This window comes from Chinchilla lanigera, unplaced genomic scaffold (genome assembly GCF_000276665.1).
Source record: "Chinchilla lanigera isolate Chin_1 unplaced genomic scaffold, ChiLan1.0 scaffold00026, whole genome shotgun sequence".
Lineage (NCBI taxonomy): Eukaryota > Metazoa > Chordata > Mammalia > Rodentia > Chinchillidae > Chinchilla > Chinchilla lanigera.
The window spans coordinates 13236292-13247956 of NW_004955427.1; the positions used below are offsets into that span (position 1 = coordinate 13236292).

Genomic DNA, 11665 nt, shown 5'->3' on the forward strand with positions numbered 1-11665 from the left:
AAAAAAAAAAAGAGAGAGAAGAGGATCTTTATGTTTACATCTGAAATTGTTACCACAGGCATCTATTACTTTTTCAATAAAAATACAAAGCCCTGCATGGACTGCTTCATGCTCACAACCTTAAGCATGCCTGAATTTAAGAATCACAGGAAAAGAAAGATGTCTATATGTGGAGTTTAGCCCCTATAAACATCAACTCTAACGTTGGCCCTCATAGCAGTGTATGCCTTCTGCATCCGCAGTGACATAGTGCAGAAAAGCCATCTCTCCCACTAAAGCAGGAGCTTCCCAAGGACTAAATCTGTCTCATGTAGCTGTATCTTGAGGCTTAATACACCACATTCTTAATGCTTCTGAATAAAGAAGTGGGAATGGTAAAGAGTATAAATGAGGAAGTCCATTCACCTAAATTTACTTTCTTCCTCTCAAGGATTAACTCTGCCCACATAACAATAACAACCGATGAAATAACACTTTGAGTAGATCTCACATTAGTGCCTGAAGCCCTGCTAGATACCTCTTTTTTAAAGAAACCTGAATATATACATAATTTTTGTAATATACTTACCTATAACCTTGAGCTTCTACATGTTTAAGCCGGTTACTTTTAAGAAGTTTGTTAGCCAGAAAGGTGGCCTGAGCCTTGAGTTTTTTGGTCCTGCACCATACAATTGCCACTTGGATTTCTTCAGAAAGTTGTATGAAAGTTCTGGCCTCTCGGAATCTTTGTACAAAACTTTTGGCATGCAGAGATCCTATCATTTTCCGAGAAGAACGTTTGGTTGTCTTTAGTTTGGATTGAGAAGATACAGATTCAAAGCTGGTCTCCTGAAATGTGAAAAGGTGAGAAAATATATTGAGTGCTACTAACTTGCAAATATAAGAGGGAAATCTGACTAAATCAAAATTTCAAAATAGTATTTTTAAAAGGAAGGTTTTTCACTTATTATACTTTCCTTTTCTTAAAAAACTTAATTTTTTATCCACTGCTCCTAATACAAAACTTGGCTTCCTCTTACTCGTCCTGCACTTCATAGTAAGACAAAGCCCATCCGCTACCAAATTAAATGGACACAGGAAACTCAATATAAATACTCTGATGTACATCCCCAACATACATAAGAATAAAATTCCACAGGATTAAACTATGCTCAAAGCCTAATGGTGGGAAAAAAACACTGGATATCACTGGACTGTCACACTGGTTTTTAATTTGTTCTATCCTGAATAATCCTCCTCAATGATGGGTCATATATGTTACACCAGGGAGAGCCGGTATATGGGGCCTGGCAAAGTCCTCAGCAGGCTAGGCCTATCAATCGGTTAAAAACCATCTATCAAACATGTTAAAAATGCTTACCAGAACAGCACTTCCAAATCTATTTAAGCCATTTCTAACAAGCCACCTTTATTCAAGCCTCTGTTTCTGTATTAAGTTTGGGTTTTACTAACTTACTATTTCTTTATAAAAATATGCCACCTACCAAGTCTGCACCTATTCTCTATTCAAAGTTTATCTTCTTTCCAAATTTTTCACACCCAGAATTTATAGAAGCCCATCCATATTTTCTTTGGTGACTGATAAAAAAGGTTGCCCTAAAAGCAAACAGCATATTGGTGCCAAGTACTAAAAATACTGTAGTGATTACTTTGAATACGAGGGATGCTGGCCAACCAGCTTCAAAACCCGTTTCAAGGGTCACAAAGCACCAGGGTTCTCCCTGAGACCCAGAACTGAAAGAACCACTTTGAAGACTTGTGTAATGGTAAAGCATACAGACCGAAACCAAATGGCTTGCCCTGTGTGGTTGGTAGAAGCTTATCAGCCTTTCTATGCCATGATTTTCTCACATGAACTGTGAATACAGTAACAAAAGCATCTACCTCACAGGGCTTTTCTGAAGATAATAAATTAATCCATACAGAGCATTTAGAGCAATGTCAGCCACAGAAAGTATTAGCTGTTACTATTACTCTTGCCTCTGAACTCATGAATTGGGCAGAATTAGATACAGGCTGGAGTCTGTGAAAAGTTCAAGAAAGAAATACTTAATAGAAATGATTAAGATTTCCTAAGTACAATTGAAAACCTAACCCACAAAGGAAACCAGGCATTTTGTGAAGACCAAAGTCAAGTACTGACTGGGTGATAAAAGAGCGACACTGACTTATTTACCCATTGTTAAGTTCAGAATAAACAGAACTTATAGGCACTCAGACTCATGTTAAAGCTGAAGCCTCAGTAAGACAACAGAAGCCTCAAGACAAGTGGGGATGATGACAAAAATGCTGACAGTTGTTAGTAACATCTAACACCAATTAAGTGTCTACCATATACTCCACCCTCAGCTGAACACTTTACATGCATTAAAACTAACCCAGCCCTATAAGGTATATTCTATTATTACAAAATACAGGGATGTGAAGGTCCAAGAACTTACAGGTCACACAGCTCTGCAAGCCAGAGCCAGATTCAAACCATCTGCCTAACTGCAATTCCCAAACCATTAACTGCAGTAAAATCCATACTTACAGTGAAATTTATGGTCACTTTAAAATGTTAAAGAAACTCCTAAAATATTCCTGAAGGCATTCTAGTAACTGAATTAAGTGGATTCATTTAAAATATCTATTCATTCAAAAGTACACACCAACCCAGGAGTGGCGGCATACTTCTATAATCTCTTGCTCCAGAAGCTGAGACAGGAGGATCACAAGTTCAAGGCCAGCCTGGGCAATCTGGCAAGACTCTGTCTAAATAAATAAGATTGGGGATATAGCCCAGCACTCCCTGGGTTTAATCCCCAGTACTAGACAAAAAAAAAGCGGGGGAGTGGGCAGGAGGGCAGGAAGGGGAGAGGAAAAAAATCACACACTGAGAACTAAAAAGACACCAAGCTTAGGTGGGAAGAAATAAGAGAAACAAGATCCAATCCTTTCCTTGATAAGTAACACCCCTTACGAATTAGCAATCATATGCTGCATTAAATTTAGCCAGACTAACCTGAATAGCTTTGTGTTTCAGCTGTTCGCAGAAAGCCCTCACATCAAATCCTGATGACTTTTCTGGGAAGAGGAAAATCACAGATACAAAATCTCAGGCATACCATTTTCAAATCACAAATTTTTAAGTGAGTTAATTGTTTTACTAGGTTACCACTAAAGAAATAAAGGAAATAAAGCAAGCAAAAAACTATGAAAGAGCAAGAGAAACAAAGAACTTTAAGTGCTCAAGCTCAGAAAACATAGATAACCATACCTCTGTAAAGATAATCAGAACGGGTTAACTAGAAGAGCTACTGAATTTCTTTCTATACAATGCATGCTTTCAAGTGGTTTATTTAATTATAATATGTGCTATCAAAGCAAATTACCTTTGAGGACTTTCTTATTCTTGACTGGCTGTCCAAGATCCACATTATTCTGTACATTGATTGTCATTTGTTTAGCCTTTTGGGCAATTCTAAGTGAAGTGTCTTCACTGGATCCTGGTGATTGTTCTTTTTTCAAAAATAGTTTATTTAGCAACTTAGTTACTCCTTTAGCTGCAAAAGCTGTAGGCTTTTTTTTCTTAAAGATTTCAAGATAGGGTTGTCCTAGAAATTCGGTAATATCAGCTGGAAAGGTAAAATCTTTGAAGTAAGGCATGGGTTGAATCCTAGAGACCTCTTGAAGCAATACAAACAATGGCTCATATAAAGAAATCAACCTTCTTAAAACATCTTTATAGAGAACCCTAGAAAGAAAAAAGGGGCTCATAAACTGGCTAATAATAATAATTTGCACAACACATAATAAATTGCAATATTCAAAACTGCAATGCACGGCTATCAAGTTGTTACTGTAGATAAAAAATACTGTGTATCTGTAAGCAGTCAGATTAATCCAGCCCAAACAGAAAAATCATAGTATAAAATGTTACTCAAAAACAAACAACTAGCTAAAGATGTACCAAAGGATGCAAATAAAAAATCCTATGAGTAGTTTTATCTAAATCAGTGATGGCAATCTTTTAGAGACAAGTGCCCGAACTATAACTCAAAACCCACTTATTTACCACAAAAGGCCAACACTGCAATTAAACCTGAATACTGAGGTTTTAGTTTAGAAAACACCAACTTATACATTAAGAAAACAACACACATGCCATAGGTTTGCCACCACTGATCTAGATGATAAGATTTCAGGCAAATTTCATGTTCACTTAGTTATCTGTAAATTCCTTAAGATAAGCATACATCATTGCTGTACTCAGCAAAAGTTGTCTCTCTTTTCACTACAAAAACAAATAGTAGCCGGGCCGTAGTGGTCCACGCCTGTAATCCTAGCACTCGGGAGGCTGACGCAGGAGGATCATTGCAAATTTGAGACCAACCTGGGCTATAAAGTGAGCTCAAGGCCAGCCTGAAGTGCATAGCGAGGCCCTGCCTCAAAAAGCCAAAAAAACCCAAACAAACAAAAATAGTAACACAGGTTAAATATTTTAAAATAATGATTCATAATTCAAATGTTATTACTTCTAAGAATAAGCAGGATAATAAACAAGATTAAAAACAGTATGCAAGATAATCAGATTAAGCCATTAAACCAAGGTTTTCAACCACTGAAAGCAAAGTTTTTGGTGTTTTTTTTTTCAGTTTTGGTCTTTCAAATTAAAGCTAATGATTCAATTCTGAGTCTAATTAGCCATTAAACCATTTTCACAATATATATCATTAAGAATGTAACAGTATGCTCTCTTTAGTGTGCAAGTGTTACTAGTGCTTTTTATATCAATCATACACCTCAAAAAATGGTGGTGTTTCAGGTGCATATGGAAGGTCAAATTGTTTTTCTCATTGCCATTAAAAAAACAGAAACCAAGTAGCACAAAGAATCAAGATACAGCCAGCACAGGATTCATTTTAAATGGTCCATTACAATGTAATTACTGCCCACAACTTTTTATTATTCCAGTTTCTATATCTTAGGAATTAACTTGTTTTGCCATTAGGTGTTAGATCAATCTCATGGGCTTCAGATAGGAAGCCTAGTCCTTTGTCATAATCATCAGCATTTGCCGTCCTAATCTACCACAAGTAAACTGGTAAAATGAAGAAAGCGAACTCCTACACCTTCAACATATGACATGAAACTACATGAAATACTCATAAGAAAACTAGGGTGAGGTAGAGAAATGAAAGAGGTCAAAAGTATATACATACCATAATCTGCTCACCAGCCCAACCACGACAAGGTTTAAAATAATGAACTCTCGCAATCCTAGGTGTTTCACAGTCAAACTGGAGAATCAATTTAAGGTAAGAAAACAAAACCAAAGTAATTGAGTTTTGCAAGTTACAATTATGAGAGAAGAAATAAACTGGAGGTAAAAAGAATCTTCTTGAAGGCATTAAAGCCTTAAGACATGTTCCACTGCTGGGTGTGGTAGCATGTGCCTTACTTTCGGCACTCTGGGATCTGAGGCAGGAGAACCTTAAGTGTGAACCCAACCTGGGCAACTTAGCAGAACTGTCTCAAAAGACAAAAGAAAAAAAATATTTAAAAACGGCCAGGGATGTGGCTCAATGTGAAGGCCCAGGGTTCAATCCCATGATACTTTAAAAAGCAAAAATCCACTGCAAAACGTAAGTATATATACTCCGCTAGAGATCCATTATTAAATTTACTTTCTAAGGTTAAGAATTTATACCTGTCAATGCTCTTAGGATAATACATGCTAGAAAGAAACAGGAAGCCTCTGACAAGGGCCATACTCGGCGTTTACTGGAAAAAGGAGGCCAAGACTAAATTTTAAGAATTCCCACAGATTAGAACACTTACAGACTCTAGCTTAGAAACAGGAATACTGCCAAATATATCCAAACAATTCCCACTCCCAACAAAGTATTTCAATACATTCAAGGATACAGAAATGCCTTGCAGCAGCAATCCAACAAGCGGAGTAACAGCTTGCAGGCCCCTAAAACCTTCATCAACGCCAACTCCACCACTGGTTGGCTGGGGATGACACACACTTTGGTAGCTACACTCTGATTTTCACTTGACAAAAACAGAAAAGTATATTACATTCATTTTAAAGTAAAAAGCATTTCTTTTTCTTTTTTTTTATAAAAAGCATTTCTGTATCAGTTTTCAAATGAAGACCTGCTTGGTAACAACCTACTGACGTTTCAGTAATACCTACTGTGACCCAGGTTTCACTGTCATACTGGTCCCTCCCATACACCAATAGAGGTAGATTTACTACCACAAACACCAACTGCCCCCAGTGAAATAAAATTTGTATAGCTGAGGTATAATTGGTTATATCCCAACATTAAGCAGAAGAAATTCAAAGAGAGATCACAACAAGATATCAAATTCCCAGCCCATCACATCACAAGGCAATGAACCTACTTGGAAGAAAACAACTCAGGTAGATCTTCAATCGAACCCTTCAAATTCATATTTTTCAAACGTTTTAAACATTGTTCAACCTGAAAGAGGAAGAGCAGCTCAAATTAATATATACACAGCACAGGCACAATCACTGATAGGACCAGGAAGGCAAAGAAAACAGACTTTCAAAGTATGAAAACATGCTAAATATCACAAGATCCATTTTTTTAGGAATAAAGAAATACAATGCCCAAATAACTCATTCTGGCTACAAATATGCAATTTATCCAGCCCAACAAATTTCTCAGATTAAGTAATGCTTAAGAATTACAATATGCCAAAATGTGCATGATGCTGTAACCATGGTCAAAATATGTATAAAGCAATTCTTAAGATTATAATTTTGATGAGGCAACATGAATTATAATAGTGAATTATGAAAACAAGAGTAAGTTACTAACAACTAAATTTCAACAGTCTGTAAATACTAGCGCAGAGATGAGGAGAGTGATTCAGTCACTGAACATGGAAGGGGAAGGTCAGAAAGGCTAATTCTAGTACCTAGCTTTTGAAGACAGAAAAAAAGAGTTTTCAAGTATATAAAAGTTCTAATGTGTGAAATGTTAAGCAGACATACAGCAGTAGTGGTGGTGACAATACCCAGCCAGCAGCCAAGAGAAGCATGAGACACACTGAGAGATCCTGGAGAAGCAAAACACACATACAGTACCAAAACGCGGTCTGTGGCAAATGCTGCAAGAGAACTACACAGAAGAGTCCCAGTAGCCAAGCGGGAATACAAAGATGAACTCAACTTCACTAATAATCAGAAAAATGTACCTTGAAATGTTACACCTTGGAAAGATGATCACTACCAGGAAGGCTTAAAATGGAGCTTGGAGGATGAGAAAGCTTTTCACAGGCAGGCACAGCGGCCGGCCATTCTAAACACACAGAGCCAGAAGAGCAAGGACTCGCAAGCAGAAACAAACATGGTGAGCATGCATATTCATTAAGGGTTCAGACTGGCTGGAATATATTCCAACACATTCCATATTTCATATTCTGAAGGTAAAGGCAAAGCCTGAGTTAAGAAGGCTGAAGAGACAGACGAAAGCAGCTCTTATAAGCCAAGCTAAGGAGACTGGTCAGGGCACAATGGAGAAGTACTAAAAGTTAAAGTTGCTTTAAGATGATTAACCTGGCTCTGGTGCACAGAATACGCAACAAGGTAGGAAACACTAGGGGAGGAACCATAAATCAGGATAATAAGGCAACTCAAAGCTGACAAGGTCTGAACAAGAAAATGGCAGACACAGAAAAGTTCTCACTTGCCAACTGACTTGCCAAATGAGCTACGTAAGAAAAACCATAGACAACAGAATACTGAATTGCATGACTGGGTAATTATTCATAATCTGGAGGTGAAAGGGGAAATAGGTTCAACTTAAAGGTTATCCAGTTCGCTTAGGTGTGAGAAGACTCCGAGAAAAGCTATCCTAGAGAAGAAAAATTAGGGAAAGACCATGATGCCAGATCTTTCTTTGTTGAAGAATTTTTCATACTCTTTGCCTTAAATTATGAGTTTCATCTGTAAGGTTAGTGATTAGGTACATTTTTTTCACTCCTAGACATACAGCATCAGGCACAGTGCCTGGCACAGAGAAAGTGGTAAAAACTATTTGCAAAGTAGCTCTGGCATATAATGAATAGCACACTAGACTTGCAAACACTACTTACATAATTAATAAAGTGAATAAACAAATGAGCACATAAGAAACTCAATTTAAGAGGTTCTCCTCTAGCGGCGTCTCCGGGCCGGAGGGCCCAATTTTGTCTTTCTCTTTTTACCACAACTTGCTAGATGTATAATTATCCCAGCACACTACTGATTAATTATATATTCCATAATAAATGGTCTATAACTTTGTTCAAAGGTTTTAGGATTTTAATTATGTTCAGAAAATTGTTTCTTAATGTCTAACATTTGTCTTGATCAAATCACTTTATCTTTGAACCGGGCAAATTCACTCTTACATACACTGCACATACTTAAACATTTTTTACTTAACCCACTAAAAAGGAATGGGAAAGAATTACTTAAAAAACTTTTGAACAAAAAAATTTTTGAAATGGTTATTTAGGGAAGGCAGCAAGAGAGAGCCCACGTGTTAAGAGTGGTCTACAGATCTATAAATCACAAGTAATTTACTGAGATTTCCATAAATTACAAAATAGTAAGTGGCAGTGTGAGCTACAGCTTCACAGAATAGCAGGCTTCCCCCTCACCTGTTTGAGGGCCAAATGGGGTTTGTGGCGGCCCATTCTGTTGTGGTTGCTGTAAAGGATCGAACATAACACATCTGTTTCTGCATCTAACGTTTGGCTCCTCAGAGACTGTGTGACGAGATGGCATTCTTTAATTACAGCTGCTATACAAAGTTCTAAAATAGAGATGTTTAATAAGACTTAGTGTGTATTTCTACATTAAGTTTAGTATAAAAAATACAGCAAAAAAAGTATCTTTCCATATTTGCTTTTAAAAACGCTTTTAAAAATTAGTTAAGCTCTGTAAACATAACAAAGGGGTCTAAGTATGTTGAGAAGCTGAGAAACAGTAACAGATTATATAAACTCCAGGAAATCATTAACAGAAATCAAAACAGAACATCACCTATACAAGAATGTATTTTATTTCTTTACATCACACTTTGCCATGACAGAAGTAATCTTTCCTGTGACTACTCTATAGTCATTTGGGTACACTTATGCCTCAAGTACCTTGAAGCTGGGCACATGTCATATCGACTCTAGGTCCCCCATTTTACTATGCATGTAAGTAAGACAATGAATAAATGCATAGCCTTCGAAGTCAAAGGAACTGTATTTGGACACCACTTTGACAGAGACAAGAAAATGCAGCCTGTGCTCCATGTCTAGATTCCACATCTGTAGATTCAACATGGAATCTACAGATGGAAAATACCTGGAAAAAACTGCATCCTTACTCTGTAAGGACATTCTGTCCATACAAATCTGTATGGACATTCTTGTCAATAAACAGTACAACTATTTACATAATAGTTGGCTGAACTTAATTACAACCAAATGGTTGTACTTAATTACATTGTATTATAAGTAATGTAGAGATAATTTAAGGTATACAAGTGGATTGTGAGGCTATATAAAAACACTACACCGTTTTATACAAGGGGTTTAAGCATCTGCAAATTTTGGCATAGGAGGAGCTCCCAGAACCAAAAGTTACAAAGCAAAACTATATTCGGAAAGAGAATCCACCATGCCGACTATCAGTTACGGCATTTGGTGAATACCTGACTAAACATAGGTGCCTAGGTGCTTCCTAATCTGAACGGCTAAGATATAGATAACAGCTCTAAGGGAAGCACCAGCTCATCTTATTCGGTGGGTGGAAAGCAAATTTTCTACATAACATGGGGAATTTTGTTACTGTCCCAACTACTACATGAAAACAGGACTAACTGCCAGGAGGATGCGGGGTTGGGTAAATTCCCATGCCTAACTAGAATCCTCTCACTGAGTTTCTGAGTAGAGGAAGATGGGATCTGTAACCTGCATAAGATAGGGAGATGTGACAATTTGGTTGAACTTAACAACATAAACTTGCTAAAATAGTTTATAACTGCTATCATCTCAGTGCTTCTTTACCATAACATGCAGTGTTCCCAATCTTTTTCCTATAAGGTCAACTCTTTTATTCCCTAAATCAGACCTAGAGGCTGGTACTATTTTTATTCGCATTTGAAAGCGCACTGAGGCACAGAAAGGTAAAGTATCTATCACCCAAGCTCCTATCTACAACGCCCCCTGCCTAGAACAACAACCACCATAGGTTGGTGAGACAGTTCAGAGCACTCGATCCGAAGTCTACAATCAGGAGACTCGCATCGCCGCGCAAGGGTTTGCGAAGACAAGCTCTGTCCTACAGATAAGGAACCCAGGTCCAGAGACACTGCAATTAAATTGCAAAGTGCTCGGGCGTCGCCCCAGCTCCCGCAGAGGCAGAAGGGAAAAGGGCAGAGGCTAGCCTCGCGGGGCCTGAGCCAACACACAGTCCCAGGTAGCCCTTTAACCTGGTCCGCCGCCCCCCAGCCAGGCCCCGCGTCAGCGCTGCAGGCTCGGGGCGACCGCGGAACCAAAGCCACTCGCGACGCCGCACCCTTCCCAGCGTGCCCCGCGCTCAGGAAGTCCCGCCCCCCCACGTGCTTCCCGGCCTTCTGCGCCCCCTGGAAACGTCGGCCCCACTCGCCGGACCCTCACTCACTCAGGGCGGCGCTGGGGTCCCTCGCTGTCACTGTGCTGCGGCTCCCTGCCCTGGGGATCCTCACGCGGTTCCACGGCTCCGAGACCGGCCCCGCGGCAGCAGCCATCTTGCGCCTCACGGGAGGACCCGGGGTAGGCGGAGCTGGGAGAGACCAAGTGGTGTGGCCGACGGAGGGGAGACGAGACAGACTGGAGAGGGGAGGGGAGGGGCGGGGCGGGGCCGGGAGGGAGGGCAGGAGCGGGGCGGGGTCGGCCGGGAGGCGGGGCGGGGCCGGGGTGGCCTGGGGCGGGTCTGGAGGAAAACGGGACTGGGAAGCCCCAGGCAGTAATCGAGCCCCCAGTAACCTAAACCTGGCGAGAGGGTCTTGGCGGGGGAGACCTAAACTGGTACGAGTCCATCAGAATCTCTGACTCGGGCGAGGAATCAGTATTTTATCCGCCACAAGAGCTATTGAGCCCCATTGTTTCGAACTGCTTCAGGCTTTTTTTTTCTTTCTTTTTTTTTGTTTTTGTTTTTGTTTTTTTGAGACAGGGTCTAGATACGCAGTTCAGGCTGGCCTTGAACTCACTTTGTAGCCCAGGCTGGTCTCGAACTCGCAATGATCCGCCTGCCTCAGCCTCCCGAGTGCTGGGATTACAGGCGTGCGCCACCACTGAGACCCAGGCCCCAACTCGGCCTCAGGATTTAGGAGAAACGGAAGTGAGATTACACAGGTGTGGAGTTTGTAACGACAGAGGAATTTACTCTGAGTAGTCAGGAAAAGCGCCTGCATGAGCTAGCTAACAGCAAAACCATCACATCAGAGAAGTCTAGGGGACATGGCCTATTCATCATTCCCATCCTCCCCCGTCAGTGTCCAAGACCAGATGATATTCCAACTTCTGCCCATCTTTATCGCATTAGTATAGTTCTGATAGTTCGTGTAGCCCGAGCCCTACTGATGACCCCATCATAGTGCTTAGTGCTTGCACCATAATG

At 40.0% G+C, this 11665-nt stretch overlaps 1 protein-coding gene across 2 annotated transcripts in view; it reads right to left on the minus strand.

Moving 5' to 3' along the window:
- The window catches only part of LOC102029987 (chromosome unknown open reading frame, human C3orf17), a 14790-nt gene extending 3917 nt beyond the window's left edge, over nt 1–10873 (minus strand). The window contains exons 1-8 of one of the 2 annotated variants that reach the window (XM_005386394.2): nt 10688–10873; nt 8671–8825; nt 6400–6479; nt 5911–6042; nt 5205–5282; nt 3375–3736; nt 3005–3066; nt 569–828 (exon numbers count right to left, since the gene is read on the minus strand). In XM_005386394.2, coding sequence (XP_005386451.1) covers nt 569–828; nt 3005–3066; nt 3375–3736; nt 5205–5282; nt 5911–6042; nt 6400–6479; nt 8671–8825; nt 10688–10793 — 1235 coding nt within the window. In that variant the 5' untranslated portion in view covers nt 10794–10873. Of the gene's footprint in view, nt 1–568; nt 829–3004; nt 3067–3374; nt 3737–5204; nt 5283–5910; nt 6043–6399; nt 6480–8670; nt 8826–10496; nt 10594–10687 lie in introns of those variants that run through there. The other variant, XM_013515165.1, reaches the window with a different exon arrangement.
- Between the last annotated feature and the right edge of the window lie 792 nt (nt 10874–11665).